The 18,503-nt window shown below is 33.6% G+C and overlaps 1 protein-coding gene across 1 annotated transcript in view; it reads left to right on the top strand.

The window, feature by feature from the left end:
• Positions 1 to 5,858: 5,858 nt before the first annotated feature.
• The window catches only part of LOC111421267 (AXIN1 up-regulated 1), a 51,538-nt gene continuing 38,893 nt past the window's right edge, over positions 5,859 to 18,503 (top strand). The window contains exons 1-2 of the mRNA XM_071196583.1: positions 5,859 to 6,022; positions 17,698 to 17,850. Of these exons, the coding sequence (XP_071052684.1) occupies positions 17,803 to 17,850 (48 nt within the window). The 5' untranslated portion in view covers positions 5,859 to 6,022; positions 17,698 to 17,802. The remainder of the gene's footprint in view (positions 6,023 to 17,697; positions 17,851 to 18,503) is intronic.

Raw genomic sequence — 18,503 nt, 5'->3', positions numbered from 1 at the left:
CGGCGTCTCATTTTACATCTTTTATATTCCATATGTCCTATGCCTAACATTAATAGTTTGAGAAATAATTAGGGTTTTTTGAAAAATGCTCACATATCATATGGATATTAACCTAGTGTGCCATGGAAAACAAATGTTTAATGACTTATTGATAAACGTCAAAGTCAAATTTAGATTGTTTGATGCTTGTGAGTTTAAAACCAGTTAAAATGGATATTAATAACGTAAATAATGTTTATACAAATGAAGAAATCCATAATTTATTTTTTGTGCACGAAAAGTGCGACAAAGTTCTTAGTAGAAGTTGCAGAATGTTTAATGAAAATTATCCACATTTATCTCCGATGACAAAAGGTAAATTTAGAGGAATAGAAGCAAATTTTGTACATTTTGGACGAATTAATCACGTGTGAAACTGACCAAAAAATGTAGTAGATAATGCAACGGAAGAGGTGAATACCTTGGCTTATTTCGAGCCCAGTCCCAACACCTCAATTCAAGCTGCCAAAGAAGATCTGGGAATCATGCTACGAACTTTGCGCTTTTCATGCAAAAAAAATAAATTAAGAATTTCTTGATTTGTGTAAATATTACTTTCGTTATTGTTATCGATTTTAACTCGTTTCAGTAGTAATATTAAGGGACATAACAGATAATTATTAGCTCACATGCATCAAGTGACGTAAACAAGTGAGTCTTTGACAAGAACTCATTGAGAAGGCTTGTTTTTCATGGCACACTAGGCTAAATATCCATATGATATGTGTGCATTTTTCAAAAAACCCTAATTATCTCCCAAACTATTAATATTAGGTATGGGCCATATGGGATATAAAAGATGTAGAATGAGACACCGAAGACGACTAAAAAATAAAATATGGGAGGTGCCATTTAAAAAAATGAAGTTATGGTACTTCCAAATTTTGAAAAGTTAACGTGCCATAGTAAAGTGATCAAACGTTCTAGACCGCAGTTCTCGGCACCAAAACATACTCCATCATGTTGCTTAAGCATGTTCTCAATCCTAAATTGGTATCCCAAAAATTGAGTGTTTTTTGATTTTTTGAACAAATGTCTGCTGGAGCAGATTTTTCTAGAAAAATTCGAATAACTCGAGAACGACCGAATCAAATTGCAAAAAGTAAAGTTATTTATAAACCTTGAAAACAGACAAATCCAAATATGTAAAAATATACAGGGTGTTCCATTTAAAAAAATAAAGTTGGTGGCGACTTCCGGTATAACCGGAAGTGCAAGAAATCTGAAAATATTTTAGACGAAGAGATCGTAATTGATAATACTTAAGTCTGAATTCTCAAATTTTTATTTTCGCCAGAACCCCAGAAACGTCTAATGACCGGTCTCGCTGAGACACCCTGTATGTATACAGTCAATTTCGCTTAAGATACAATATACAAAAATATATCTCCATAGAAACCAAGACTTACTTTGTCCCACATAAAATGCAACATGTCAATATAATTTTACATTACAGTAAAACCTAGACTAGACTAACACTAGCACTAGAACTAACACTAGACCTAGAACTAGACATTCCGTTTAGCCTATCTTCTCTTAAGATGGCTGGAAAGAGCGCTAGTTAGCATAAAATATCACTTATGTTGTATGTTTTATTGAATTAAAAGTTTTGCACTTGCACTATTACTAGAACTAACACAAGACCTAGAACTAGAATCATTCGGGTTTAGCCGTCTTGAGAGACGTGCGGCTAAATCCGAATGTTTCTAGTTCTAGGTCTAGTGTTAGTTCTAGTTTTAATTGTTATTTAGCGTTAAATTATGATATATTTTTATTGAATGAAAAATAGAACTAACACTAGAACCGGAAACATTCGGGTTTAGCTGTGCGTCTCATAAGACGGAAACTCAGAGTTATCATAAGAACGTCACCTTTTCCAAGCAAAACTTTTTCTTTGCAAAACTACCCAATGCCTATACTATTAAGCTATGTTGCATTTTATATGGGACAGTGCAAGTGCATAGTAGTTTCGTAACTATGGTTACTGCATTGATATATTGCGAGTTATATGAAATTCTCGGTATATATGAGTAATGTTTTGAATTCAACATTCAACATTTCTGGAGCCATTTTCTGTTTGATTAGTACGAAAAATGTATGCAACTTTAGCCGTTTCCTACCCCTTAAATATTAATAAAATAGTCATCATTTAAAGCTACATAACCAGTATAAGATGATTTAGGAATAATGAAGAAATAATAAGTAGCAGTAACTTATGTATGTATATGTTGAAGTCTACTTTTCCACTAAACACATTTCGTGTAAGTGTAATATTGTCATGGACTGACGTAATTAAAAATATAATTCATTGGTTTTAGTTTCTGACTGACTAATGACTGCACTTTAGCCATCTTTCATATTATAAAAGTTTTAATGATATTGATAGATTCTTAATATTATACGACATCAATTTGGAATGTTTATGATGTTTCAGGACTTTAAGTTTATTAATTAAAACAACTGACGTTTTCATTGTGTTTGAGATGGACTTGAAAAAACACTAATGCATCTTATGATGGAATTCCACGTGGTATTAGGCTGCCATACAGAACCATTCTGAACGAATACGTATAAACTTGTGCAGAACATTTTAAGTTCAAACCCTTACTATACAGAGTGGTCAAGAAATCATATGACGATAACATTTTTTGACCTTAACCGTATTTTCAAGGTCATATGAAGGTCACGACCAATTTTTTAAATGGCACCCTATGTTTTTGATTGCAAAATCTGAATCTATGGATAAAAGTAAAATAATTTAAAAAAATTACCTTGTGGTTTAGCCAGTACGACGGCGAAACATCTTTTGTAGACAATCTAAATAATTTTTTTATTCAAATAGTCTAAATATTGTTTAATAGTCTAAAAATGATTAAACTATACTATTAATCAACAACAAGTATAAAATTTATAATAAATGTTTAAATATTTCCTCACCCACTTCAATACATTTATTAATCCTTCTACTAAAACTTTCTTTACATCTTAAAAGGTTTTCTTGTCTACTATTTCTGCATGCATTTCTTACTCGCTCTTTCATGTTTTCTGGCGTAGTCGGTACTTCGCGATAAACATTATCCTTAAGGACGCCCCACAAAAAAAAATCAAGAGGTGTTAAATCAGGTGATCTGGTAGGTCAGGAAATTGGACCTACCCTTCCAATCCATCGCCAAGCATAATCACGCTCTAAAGCTTCACGTGCAATATGTGAAAAATGTGCTGGACACCCATCATTTTGTAGCCATATATATTGTTTTTCTTCCCTGCTCAAATCTACAAGTAACATTGGTAAGACGTCATCTAAAAAATTTCGGTACTTCTCCCCATTCAGCATACCATCAATAAAGTATGGACCGATCAATTTATCACCAAACATTAACCGACCAAGGTCATTGATGTTCTACTTCACGAAACCATCTCGGATTTTCAACGCTCCAATAGTGCATGTTATGTCTATTGACTTGTCCGAGAATAGCACGTTAACAAAGAAATTGACGTCCAACCGCATTCGTTCTTGTGCCCATTGACAAAATATTAATCGATTTTCAAAATCACCTCCATAAAGCTGTTAATGCAATCAATAATATTCTAAAAATGCAGATCTTCAATATTCCGGCATCAATTGCAAGTCGTCGAGTGCTAACTTGAAGATTTACCTTAACGCTAGCTAATACCGCAATTTCCTTTTCTTCCGCAGTTATTCCACATTTCCAGTGTTAGTGAAATCATTCACAACTCTGTAAAAGGTACTTATCGAAGGCGTATTTCGATTAAGAAAACGTTCTCCATAAATAAAAATCATTTCGACTTTTTCTGCCATACTTAGAGTATCCATGATTTAATGACTTAGTTTAAACACTTTGCTTTAATGTAAAACGATGGAATGAATTCTGAATTTGTTGCCATGCAGTTTTTATGTAAATTTAGTTTTAAAACACTTCAACCAATTAAGTCTCTGAAAACGATATTCTGAAAATGCCGACATAAGCAGTTCCACGAACTCTGGTTTTTTATGCGTTATTCTATTATCAAATTGACAAAGGCGGAGAAATGTCGGAAGCTTTTAGACCTCTTTCCAAAGGTATTTCCGAGGAGCCACGTCGCTCAATGTACCTCTTCTGGATTTTTTTGTTGAGCATTGTTAAATAGTATTCTAAGAATTAAGAACTAAAAACAATGTATCGAATCGGGTAGGAAAATGTTTAAAAATTCATAAATCTTATTTGTTTTTGCTAGATTTCAATTTTTTTCAAATGACGTTTTGCCGTTGTACACAGTAAAAAATTTTTCAACCTGAGCTTAATGTGGAATTTTGAATGATTGAACAATATTGATGCAGAAATCAGTTGCTCTATCTAAGTTCCAGCGAGAATAATACATAGCGTTACTGATATCAAGCTCCCTTATTAAGAAGAGTGTCAATTTGGTTTGGCAAAACAAATCTTAGCACAACTAAGCCATAATTATTGAGAGTTCTGAGAGTGCAGGAATTATAAATTACTTGATGCCAGGTAAAATCGTACATAATTAATCATCACAACCACAAGAAAACTCAGTAAAAACCAATTTATATTGACTCTGTTAAATTTCAGCTAAATTAAGGTTAAATCAACATTCATTAAGAAGGTTTACTATATTTTGAAGAAGACTCAACAATTTTCAAAATGCTATATGTATATATACTTTTTTTGGACAAACACTAAAAGTAATCGTTCAAAGTAGCCGTAGTATCCATATTCTAGCCATAACAATTAAATCAGTCAATTTAACTGTTGTATAATTAGCTTTAAACCACTTTGTATCAGCCACTATCATTCACAGTTCTCATCAGAACAGTTCTAAGGAATGATCCCAAATTTTCAAGGGAAATAATTTACAGTGACATTGTGAACACACCGTCACCACCAAGACTAAATTTGTCGTTTTGAATGATTGAATAAGCTTCCATTCAAAATTATAAATCAGAACGCAATACCCATCATTATTATGTTCTTAATGAAATTGTAACAGAAAAAGTTCAAGCAAGACTGACTTAAAATGATTTAGTGTCATCATTTTTTAAGAGTGTCTGCAGTAATCAACTAAAAGACTTTTCATCCAGTGTAAAGATACTTAGAATAATATTGTGCTTGGAAAAATAACCTGAAATAACTTTAACTAGCCATATCTATCAAAGAATCTAAAATAATCCCAAAAAAATTATTTATTATAATTATTGTAAATTAAATCAAAACGCGTTTTTAAGATCCATTCAATATCTCTCTATAAAGAGCTACAGTAAAAAGAGAAATCTCTAATTATTTCATGGAAAAGCAATCAACAACGCAAAAAAAGTTTTCTATTCAACAAAACTGTGTTTTTTTTTCTAAAGTTCTAGTTGTAGTAATTAACACCCCTCTTTCGTGTAATTATTAAAAAGAGGGAACTTGAATTTTTCAAATCAAACCACGTCACCTCCGGTGACCGGGGCCACTAATTAATTGTAAAAACGTTCCGAAAAAAAAGTTAAAATCTGTCATAATTTGTAATTCATGAAGATCGGGGGTGGTTTGGGGGCGGTGGGCAAATAAAGGTCTCCCGTTCCCGGATTGCTCCCAACGCCCACAGTCCTCGAAAAGGGGGTCGTCAAAAAGGGATGGGGATTCGAAGTGTAGGGTTCATCCTCGGGGGGGGGTGGAGGCGACGTTGACGTCGACGCAGTGGGGGGAAGTCCCGGACGATGTGAGAGAGACGACCTGCAACACTCGGGCAGGTGTTCTGTGCTTGTGCGCGAGTAATGGCTATCAGATATGTACGGTGCCGGCGTCGAAAATGGATCAGTTGCCTGCGGACGGTTCAAGGACTCACCAGGAACCAACCTGGGACCTGGAGGAGAAGACTCGTCGAGAATCACCGTCCGAGAATCCGTCTTGGACCATCTACTTTGTACCGAATTTCAAAATAGGACCAAATGTCAGGAAGAATTAAAAATGGATAAAAAAATGTAAGTACTAGACGTACTTTTAAATTTTTGATTATATTTCCAGGAAGGTTTATACATTATTAAATATATAATTGATATAAATATTTAATAAGTTTCTTTTCAAATTTTTGGTTAAAAAAATTCTTTCTTAAAACGATGTGATGAGAAGTTGCTGTTTGAAGTTATTAAGTGTTCAGTTTCTAGTATTATATCCTAAAAAGAAATAAAGATTTTTTTGTAATTAATTATTTTATACACAAAAAAAGGAAGAAATTAATTACAATAAATATATTCTTGGAAATAACAACGCATTGTATTTCTTATTGGACCTTAATGCCCTTTATAAACAAAATAGTTTGAGTGTTATAACAAATTTAAAGTAAAACGAAAGTTGGGAATACAGTATAACTTTATGACCAAGGGCGATAAAATTCCCCCATAAAATTTGGTTTGTCTCCCGCTCGATAGGTGGCGTAAGTAACAGTAACTTTTTTATGTAGTCTTTATTTAAAAATCATTATTTAACTTTATGTATAAAAATATCTAACTTTTTTTTTACTTATTTAGAAGAAACTTCTTCATTTTATATAGGAGCACAAAGTGAAAAATGTTATGAGGTTTATAAAACCTCCTTTGTTCTAACATGTTAATCATTTTTCTACCGCGATAACATCTATTATACAATTTATTATATTATAATATGGAAACACGCAAGATGTTTTGGTTAGATAGAGTAGTATCGTAGTCATGAATTTTACTTGTTATTTATTAATTAAAAGAAAATTGAAATTATTTATACGTAGCAAACAATTTTTTTCGTTATGATGAGGCCAAACATTTTTCCAACAAAAAAATTATTACAGTAAAAGCTCGATATAATGGATTAATATGGGGAAGGGAGTGTCCGTTATAGCCAAAAGTCTGAAATGAAGAATATTACACCGCAAACATTAATAATGAACATCTCTTAATGAACATTAATGCCTTGCTCGGTGAAAACTCATTCAGATCCTTTGGGGAGATAAAATGCGACCCAGAAATCGAGAATCTGATTAACAGCAGGTCAGTGGCATAAAACATGCCCAACTGTCACCTCGTGTCAAGCCTCAACAAGTTGTGATGTGTTTTTAATCTGCAGTGCCCAATAAAGACGCCCATTAGAACTTTAATGCTGCTACGAGCAAGTCCTAAAATATTCCCTGGTTTGACAGAAGCGGTGTTAATAAACAACTTAGCGTGTCTCATTCCAGCTGAACTGGTCCACAGTGGCGAAGTCTCTCTTTAGCCCACAGTCCAATTCTATGTTTGGCCATAGCAAATGATGTACTAACTGCTGGGTCTGGCCCCATAAACGATTTAGCGCTGCTCTCTCATCTCTGCTCTCATCTGCCGCTTCATTGCCAGCAACCCCAGAGTGACCTCATTGTGTTGAAAGTTCTTTTACAGTCATTAACCAGAGCCTGTAGCGTCTGGAGAGCGATTTGACTGTTTGAGAAAAATCGTACTGTCATGTATTTCATCCCTTTTTCAGGAAGGAGAGACCTGAAATACAGTACAATACGTATCCAGGCTATAAGCTTGCTTAATCCGAGGCGTCTTGTAGTATACTCTTACCTCGACCTCTTCCGGCATTTTTGATTCATCTGCGAACATGCAAATATTTGCCTGAACCGGAGAATTTTCGTTTTTATCCAGGACTGTCGTTTAGGCAGTACAATCTGGCATCAAGCATTAATCACAAGATCCCGTTAAATCTGACGGCATTGATAGCACAATATCAGTGCTTATAGTGTCTTCTGCAACCCATTGGTAGGACATGTCGGAGCAGTTATGAACATATTGCTTAATCTTCGAGCGGGCGCGCTGTCATAAGATTTATGACAATTTTCGTTTTTACAATATATCTCTTTATATTATGTATTTGAAAGGATTTAATGCTAAAGTATACATGTAACTATGTATTTTGAACATGATGAAAACAAAAATGTATTTATACAGGATCGCTGATATGCACGGAATCTCCTAAAGTAAGATAGCTAGCAAAAAATCTTAAGATACAAAAGTTTTAGTGTTTTTTTAAATCTATTACAATAAAGACAAAATAAGTATACAGGGTCAGTCAAAAAGTTATGACGAAACTAAGTTGAGTTTTCTTTAATGGAACACCTGTATATTATCCCATATTTCGATTCATCTCGAAATTCTAAACAAAATTCATGTAGCACATCGTAAACCTAAAATTAACCGTTTTTCGAGATATTGAACTTTGAAAATCACTCTTATAAATTACATAAAAATAAGGTATCTTTGAAAGTTTCTCATCTCCATAGCAACGTAATGACATAACACATGTCAAAAATACAAAAATAGTTTAAACAACCTAATGATACATTACGTCACTAATTAGATAACTCGTAAATTTTTAAAAGCTGGATATCTGGAAAACGGTTAAGTTAAGGTCTATGATGTGTTACATCAATTTTGTTTAGAATTTCGAGATGAACTGAAATATGGAATAATATACAGGTGTTCCATTAAAGAAAACGTAACTTTTGGTTTGTCATAACTTTTTGACTGACCCCGTATACTTAATTTGTCTTTATTGTAATAGATTTTAAAAAAACACTAAAACTTTTGTATTTCAACATTTTTCGCTAGCTATCTTACTTTAGGAGATATCTGACCGTTTCCATACATATCAGCGACCCTGTATTATTAGTGATGTAAATGTATTATAAACAGGTTTTGAATCATACATGAAGGTTTCGGATCGTTTGCACATTTTTGAAAAATACCTTTTTAATGACAATTTTTTCACCTTTTCAATATTTCTATCTTTTCGATTTTTCGTGAGTTTATGAAAATATTCAATATATTCAAAGGCTTAAGACGATTAAACCTGAATGTTTCTAGTTGTAGGTGTAATGTTAGTTCTAGTGACAATGGTAGGTAGCATTAGTTAGCATAAGATATTACTGTTGTTTATTTTTTTTTGAACTAGAACTATAACTAACACTAGACCTAGAACGTTTCGGGTTTAGCCGTGCGTCTTCAGTTCTAGCTCTACTGTTAGTTCTAGTTTTACAGTAGCACTACCACTGGAACTAACACAAGACCTAGAACTAGAACCATTCGGGTTTAGCCGTCTTGAGAGACGTGCGGCTAAATCCGAATGTTTCTAGTTCTAGGTCTGGTGTTAGTTCTAGTTTTATAGTAGCACTATGACTAGAACTAACACAATACCTAGAACTAGAATCATTTGGATTTAGCCATCTTGAGAGACGCACGGCTAAACCCGAATGTTTACCCGACTACCTTATAGTATATACCTTACTTTAGGAAAATGTGTTTTAACTGTTTTATTAAAAATAACGTAATACTTATTAATACGGACCTGATGTGATAATAGTATATTATTCAACAAGCGTATAATGGCGGCTGTTACCCACGAAGATGAAGTGTAATCTGAGTGGGTAACATCCATTATACGCAAGTTGAATACTATACTTTATCTACAATAATTTAAGTTTGAAAAAAAATTAAATAAGGAAAAAAAATAAACTTGATAGACATTTCAGACATAACCTCAATACAAGAAAGCTGTCATATCTGTTAATATTTTATTTTTTGATTAGTAGGCCGTGTCAGACGTGGAGTAATGGCTTCATTATTCAACACTTTGTCAATCATGAGTAATGCATGTCATTACCCATCAAAAATCAAATGTATAACGAATAGATAATTCAATAGTTATAGATAAAATTTATGACACGCGCCCGATCGTGTTATAAAATCGGGCGGTCAAAGGTCAAAGGTTAAACTTGCAAATGGTAGTTCTAGTCACTTTCTCTATATACAAATGCAAAGGAGATATGCCAGCAGAACATCCATTGCTAGAGTTGGCGTTGTGCTTATCGCATCAGAGATTACTAATCCAAGTTTTTCCACAAAGACTACGACAAGTCCACAAGGATAATCTAGCTTTGTGTAAAACTCCCTGCAGATGTCCATTCCATGAGAGGGGTTTGCCTAGGATTACTACTATGTCTAGGAATAACAACTAAAACCAGAACTAACACCAGAGCTAGAACTAGAAACATTTGGGTTTAGCCGCACGTCTCTTAAGACGGCTAAACCCTAATGTTTCTAGTTCTAGGTCTAGTGTTAGTTCTACTTTGAGTTCAATAAAAAATATTACGTGTTTTCTCTAATGTAATGATCACAAAGTCTTTCAAGTGTCTTTAAAAGGGAAGATGAGAGACTAATTGATCAAAAGGATTTAGGATAAAGGTTACTTATTCTCCTTCAACTAATGGGGACATAGTTAAAGTCTAAACAAGCTTTAAAAACCCTTATCAAGTGTTTTTGGCAGTTTTGTGTTGGCTCAAAACTGCTAACGGCCCACTCTATCAACTCATTCTGTACAACCTGGCTGGCTGTTTATAGTCATCTCTAGTAGGAGAGTTGTTTGGTTCCACTTGGTGTCGAAGCGTTGAAAAATTTTGCAGAGAACCTGGAAAATGAACAACCATTAGTAAGTGCAATGATTCTTCTAGATCCTTGGCAAAACTGCCGTCGTTCTTTTTTAGAATGTCACAGCGGTGGTTTTGGCCGCTTTTTTGTTAAGGCGTGAGGTCTTAACTACCTCCTCGCAAAAACCTCTCCAAGCTTGTCGAAGTCCATTATATCGAGATTTAACTGTAATTATTATTAATTTTAGTATTCGTTTTTGATGTATTTTTTTTTAATAAACATCAAAAACAATCTAAAAAGAAAGAAAGGAAAACACAATTTCATGCTAATTACCGTCGATTATCATAAAAGTTTGACGAGAGACCGCGTCGTCACGGTATCAATGTTAAATGACCGTACCCCGGCGCAGCCGCCACACTTCGAAAGTGCGAAACAATTTATAGACCATTCGCGCGGATTTACGACGTGCTCGCCCGGACATTAAAAAGGCAATATTTCGCCCCTCGTTATTCAGTTACCAGCTGTCCGTCGACCTTTTATCACCACGTTTTACCTAAATTTAAACTGTTCACTACACACACTGCTTCTCATTATTATGGCTTCACAACAAAATCTCACATCACATCAAAACTATATCTCGTGTAATTTATCAAGTGAGAAAACGTTTCAAGTTTACAGTGAAATTCGAAATGATGTTGTGATTTATAAAAAGAAACCAGCTTACCTTAACGGAAAAGACCTGAGTTTATTAGTCCACCTTGTGATGCTCTGATTCCACTCATATCAATCTTGTGTATCAATACATCATATAGCTTATAAATGTGTTCTTAGCTGCCAATGCTTCATTAGTAGGCCCATGGTACTAATAAACTGTCACTAACATAAACTAGTCATAACCTACTTTTTTATTCCTTGTCTTTTTAATTGTCTTCTCTATTAATTCACCCTCATCAATTATCTTGAACTGTAACTATCGATGGAAGGAATGATGTTGTCTTATAGTCAATTATAGTGTATGTTTTCAATTACTGAAAGACAGATTTAATAGATTTCCCTTGAACATTTTCATCATTAGTACTTCCTATTACTGACTTTCGAAGGAATGAATTCCTCGTCTGAGCAAATATGCATTGTAAACTACAGCTAATTGTACATCAAAACACCAGAAGATTACTTGTTGTAGCACCAAGTAGCAGAATTTGCTTCACAACTATTTAAGCTCTCCATCTGTATAATGGTTGTACCACCTCTAAAGAGACTGAAATGTCAAAAAGCGTTATCGTCTTATTCAGATGTGTGCCTTATTCAGTCGGTTATTCGTTTTTTTTTTCTGTCAGCAAAGCCTTTATATGTCGACTCTGATGAGTTGCCTGAAATTTGAAACACAAGGGTGTGCCTGGAACATGGCAATCATTAGTGACGTATTGGCTCCGAATGGCCACCGAACCTAATCCTATACCATTCGGTCAAAAACGGAATAAATCTCCTTCAGACTGAACAAATGTACTTTTATGGCCTTAAGCGTTACGGAGATATTTGCTATACGACAGATGACTAAAAAGTCAAAAACCTCAAAAGAGAACCATAAATAGTTCCATCTACCGTAGTCAAAAAATAATGTACATTAAAGCAATTAAAACCAGTTATTCTTGACAGACTTGTCTACTCCAGCGTATGAACTATAATAACGCTTCGAAAAGCTTGTGGCAAAATTGATTGTTATTTGCTACAGCAAAATTCGTAAAGCAATATTCTTAAAAAGCCGTAAAGTTGACTAATAGGCGTTAAAGTAGCAGATTAGTCTTATTTTTTAATTCACTTCGCGAATGTTAATAAACGACCAAAAAGAAAAGAGGTTTATTAAAGTTCAAAGATATTCCACCACAAAGTGACAAGTTTTGAATTGTCACTTGTACTGCAAAATACTAAAATAACGTAGCAGCTGATAGCAGAATTTGCTTAGCAATTATGGAAATGTCATAAATACTTAAATGTATGATTGGGTGTCATTTAATCTGCATGAAGGTTGTATCACATCTTGTTTCCTTCTTTTGTGTCGGTACACTCTAAAAAGCAAGTTTTGGATTCTGACATTCTCTCAACGTCTCTCTTAACTGTTTTATTGAATATCTTTTGTTATTGATTTGTACACTTTCATTATTTCCCATTAGCTGATCTTCACCAGTAATCCATCTCAAGATTCACTTCCATATAAAATGACTTTTTTAAAGCCTCTCAAATATATACAGGGTGATTCTCAACCTATACTCATAATCTTGGGGATTTAGATATACGTGAAATTTATTTTCAATGAAGAATACATAAAACACTTTAAAATAACATCATAGCAAGTGTTCGAAGTTATTTCCCATACCTTGTATACACAATTGGGCTCGCCGAATCCACGATCTTCCACAAGCGTGACTTAAACCATGATGTTGGCGGATTGTCTCGGCAACACCATGTATCGGATTTCGCAATTCTTGCTCATTAAACACTTTGGTGGCGTACACTATGTTTTTTAAGTGACTTCAAAAATAAAAATCCAGAGAATTGAGGTTGGGTATATTATCGTGCAAAATTGTAAATAATGAGCACCAGTTAATCGATTATCTAGAACGAAGGGCCAATTCATTCCAAGAATGGAATGAGATCTACTGGTAGTAGGGCTTGTACACGTTGCATGTGATATGGATAAAGTTGATTGTGCTTCAATATTTGCCAAATTGTGGGTGTGATACCCCATGTTGCTCTGCAAGTATCCTAGTACTTGGGCCAGGCTGCTCTTCGACGACATTCAAAATCTCTTTCCCGACATTAGCAATGTGTAAAGGTGTTAATTTGAAAGTTAATTTCAAGGATATCTAAGAAATTAAAAAACTTTTGCTACAATTTTTTTCACCAATTAGTCATTATTTGTCATGAGGAATAAATCCCCTCATAGCCTTTCTTTTCAAGTGATATACTTTTGAACCATAGTATCGAGTACAGATATCTAATTGTTGTTTTTCGTTTGCCTATTCTGCTTTCTATTTCCTTTCTTGTTCTTCCATACATTGTTATTTTTGTTCCCAAATAACTATATTCAATTTCAACACCGTTTTTTACTATCAGCTTTTTTTGATCTCCAATACATACATTTAGGTTTGTTCAAAATTTACTGTAAAACCCAAGTTTTCAAATTCATCACAGTTTCCTTGGCATAAATTCCAAATCCTCTTTATCCTGTACAGGGTGGTTCAAATTCGATGTCTGAATAGGCTATCTCGGAAACTATAAGAGTTAGAAAAAAAGTAGCTTTCATGTCATGATCTCGTTTTTCGAGAAACTGCTAATGCCAAAAACCTCAAAGCACTATCGTCTTTTGTTTTTCCCCTAGAGGCCAAAATTGAAAATATCGTAAAACCAGCAAGTGCAATTATCTTGGTTATTATTATAGGTGAAGTATTATAACTAAGACATTGTATGGACACTTTTTTACAGAGAATTTGATGACGTAATCAAAAAAAAATTTTCTAACCTAAACTTCTGATTATTCGCTTATTAAATTCGTTATTTTTTTCTGATTACAAAAATATGGGGTTAGGTAGGTCTATTTCTTATTGTTCTAGCATAAAGCTAAAAGAATAAACTTTTTTTTAGTATTGTCAAAGAAATTAAATTTACAGTTTCCTGTAAATTACGGTACTACAACTAAAAATTATTCTACTAAAGATTTATATAAAATTTACTTAATTAGCATTCTAACATGTTAAACTTTTAGTAATTTTCGTAATACATCTTAAAAAACAGGATTATTAATTTGACACTTCAGAAAATTATTGAATACAAACAAATGTTGCTATGTTTATTTGAATTAAAAAAAAATATATGAAATATTAATAAAAAATGTGAAATAATCTATTCCAACTTTTGTGTAAAACAAATATAAATTAAATAATTCAACAAATGTATTTGTTTCAAATATCAGAAATATGTTTTTTTAATTTTTAGTTATAATTTACAGGAAACTGTAAATTTAATTTCTTTGACGACACTAAAAAAAAAGTTTATTTTTATCTTTATTCTAAAACAATAAGAAATAGACCTGTCAAACCCTATATTTTTGTAATCAGAAAAAAATAACGAATTTAATAAGCGAATAATCAGTGGTTGTTTCCATTTAAAACAACAAAAATTGTCATGATATGTCAAAATCTAAAACCAAAAAATTTTTTTTGACTACGTCATGAAATTGTCTGTGTAAAAGTGTCCATATAATGTCTGAGTTATAATACTCCACCTATAATAACAACCAAGATAATTGCATTTGTTGGTTTTACGATATTTTCAATTTTGGCCTCTAGGGGAAAAACAAAAGACGATAGCGCTTTGAGGTTTTCGGCATTAGTTTCTCGAAAAACGAGATCATGGCATGTAAGCTACTTTTTTTCTAATTCTTATAGTTTCCGAGTTAGCCTATTCGGACATCGAATTTGAACCACCCTGTACAACGACTATTTGGCATCTGCAAAGTGAAGTGCAAAAAAGACAACGTGATTTAAAAATTTCACACTTACATGACTTAATCAGTACCTCTAAAGTAAATTATCTCAAAGAACATCTTTTCCGTCCAAATGTTTTTAAGAGAAGTGGAGTGATCTACACCATATTTTTGCCAAAAACTAACATTTGCAAAACACTTAGCCATCTTTTTTAATTTGCTTCACGATTATTTCTGGATGACTAAAAGAAAAACATATTAGATATATTCGAAACCATATTAAACATATTATAGGTAATCTTAAACGGTTATTGCAAATTACTATGAAAATCATATGAGTTCCTTAGCAATTCTTAACAACTCCTCAAAAAATAACTATGGATGCTGCCCATAATATATTAAAACATTCGTTCGAGGAAAACATGACCATAAATGTGCAAAACAAAAACTTGTGGGTGTTTTATGGCAACTTATTTATTCATTCTTTTTATCCAAATCATTTTTTGAATAGGTATAAAGGAATCAAAAATTGTAGCGTTTTAGTTTATTGGTGCTATAATATTTTTACATCTGACACAGTACTGACATTGCAGTAAAATCCATAAAATTATCAAATAACTGTCAAAAGCATGCAAATATCCATATTTGAACTTCAAAGCATTCAATTGTTGCATCCAAAACAGTCATATTATTTAGCAACACCAATTTATGAAACAATTTTGAAATGTCACTATAACAATTTTGTTATGTTTCTATTGTTATTGTTCAATCCGAGTTAACAACTCACATTATGTTTTATGACATTGATAAATTGAAATGATGTAAAGGTTATTGAGGTTTTTTTTTTCATTTGACTTAATGCAACAGTTTCTAAAAACATCTTTTTAATAATTTTGATGCGGTATATCTATTGAGTTAATATATCAAGTTTATATAAAGCTTTCTTTTGTATCCAGAAAATAATCAATGAATGTTTGCTTGAACCCATAAATCTGTAGGGGAGGCTTTATGACGTGATAAACGGGGGATGTAACCCTACTGAAAAAAAAAGTGCTGCAAAGCTTATTCTTTCATAATAACACACAAAAAAATATCTAATATCACCTTTCACAATCTTGACCTAACATTCAATTTAACAATTTTATTTCAAGTATTAAATAATTCAATGATGTTTTTACAAATTTAGTCAAAATTCTTGATTCTGAATTCTTTGCAGAAACTTAGCAATAAAAATATATTGAGTATTGTATGTTTAGGTTAAAAAGTAACCATGTTAATCTCCATCGCATCAAAGTCCATAAATAATTAACACCAGAATATTGATTATTATGAAGAGAAGCTGTTGCGCTGAAAGCAAAGAATGTGCTTTAGCACGCGATGACTGCTGCTGGACAGATGATGACGATCACGGCGCCACCACCGTCACTGATGCGCGAGCGTCGCGACGCCGTCGTTGCAGCGCAAAACCGTCGTCATGGAAACACGGCCGTTTCCATGGCTACGTGCTGAACACATTGATTTCACGTATAGACGGAATATATTGCGGCCATATTCGGGAGGGGCGTCCCAAAACCGGGGTGGAGGGGCAAAACTACGACGTCGGTGGGCTTCGTAATATTGTTAAGTGTTCCATATATTAGAAGGGGGTACCATTGTTGCGCCCTACATTTAAATTTTCGAATTTCCCATCGTGACCCTATTTTTTGTCACTGAAAAAAAAATGTGAAAAAATTTTGTTGAACAAATCAAATTGGGTACTCGTAATTTTTTGTAATGATATATATAGTATATAACTTTGAAGTCTACCTCTGTATGGTAAAAAAAAAAAAAAAAAGAGTAGAGATGAAAAAAACTGCGATCACAATCCCTTTCTGTTCTTTGGCCGCCTACTTTGACTGTTGCTCTCGAAGGCATCTCGTGGTATTCCGCACCCGTCCAATTTCCAGTTGTTAACGGGCCGTAATAGGGCAACAGGGGGGGCGCCTTTGAAACGGTCCGGTTTTGTTTTGTTTCTGTCTGCACACGATTATTTCCAGCGCCTGCCGCCCACGGCGCCCCGTTCGTTAGCAAGCGCGGGGAAAGGGGGCGCCTCTAGTACTCGGCGGTCGCCTCAAATCTCCATTTCAAAAGGGTTTTTACGGATAAGGACGCCCTATACCTATATACAAGGGCCGGACAGGGATCGATAGCGGAGGTCGGAAATCGCCCGAACATTCTCGAATGTTTCCGAACAATTTTTGTTTTTTGTCATTCTCAGGAATCTCAGGTTAAACCACATACTACTGAGATGTTGGACTTATATTGCACGATTTTTACTTTTATTTTATAAAAAAATCAATACAATTCATCATCCGTTTATTTATGAGATTTGTTGTTATTGAAACTGTATTCATCGACGGGTAATCCCCGAAAATTCATACAAACGACCGATTAGTTGGATGGATTCGAATCCGGTTGCGGTAATGATATTATTTACCCGAGGTTCGCCAACCTCGGTGATGGTCGTAGGATGACGGACAACAATAATAAATAATGCAATCGTTACACAGGTGCGGCGATAATTCTCGTAAATTACATTCGATGGTGATACTATGCCGCTAAACCTTCACGTGATTAATAGTATACCAACTAATTCAATTATGTTCACCTGATAAACTCTTTACCATGTTTATACAAAAGCTTAAATTTTAATGTTTATTAAAAATTATACAATAATATTTATTATAAATTTCTTTTTCAGGTTATAAAAATAATTCTGTTGAAGACAATTATGACAAGAAATAGGTCAATTAGTATAATAGCAACAATTTGAATATTTGTATGGATGAAAATTACAACTGAATGAATGTTTGGAAATATGTTATATATTTCTGAAAGAAACTGGCCGGCAAAGGTAAGTTAAGCAACATTAAATATTATAAACACTCCAATATATTATACGCGAGAAATAATTGATAAACTTGTAGGTTATCTTTATAAACATTTGGTGACATGCATACATTGTTCAAATGATCAATGTTTGTTGTCGTTTGTCATGTAGTGTGAAGCGGAATATACAGGTTACGGAACAATTATTGCTACGTTTGTGTGAGACGTTGTTATATTTCTTTTATGCAATTTATATTTGGCTATATACAGGTTGTTTCATAATATATGCGCAGGACTTCAGCATTGAGGTCTTATATATAGTAATCCGGAATGCGTATGCTGTTGTCCCCACCACGCCTAAAATGAAACCAGAAAGGTCGAATAATAACCAAAACAAAACACATTATTTTTTTATTGATAAATAATTATTAATTATACAGGGTGAGTTTTTTACGAGCTGTGTCCAATAACATTCAAAGACGTTTTGGCAATGTAGCCGAAGTGATACCTCCAAAACTTCTAAGGAATGCCTCGAATTTATATCTGCCTCTGATATTTTTCTTCTTCCCATGATGTTCTTTTCCCCAAATCACTTCAACTCCTAATATTTCACTTTTTCTCCTAATAATTTTCTTCTGCCATGTTATTTTGTTCTTGCCCTAGATCTAGCTTGACGAG

The sequence above is a fragment of the Onthophagus taurus genome, chromosome 6, assembly GCF_036711975.1.
Source record: "Onthophagus taurus isolate NC chromosome 6, IU_Otau_3.0, whole genome shotgun sequence".
NCBI lineage: Eukaryota > Metazoa > Arthropoda > Insecta > Coleoptera > Scarabaeidae > Onthophagus > Onthophagus taurus.
The sequence above is the reverse complement of the archived record's forward strand: the minus strand, read 5'-3'. Positions and strand labels throughout refer to the sequence as shown.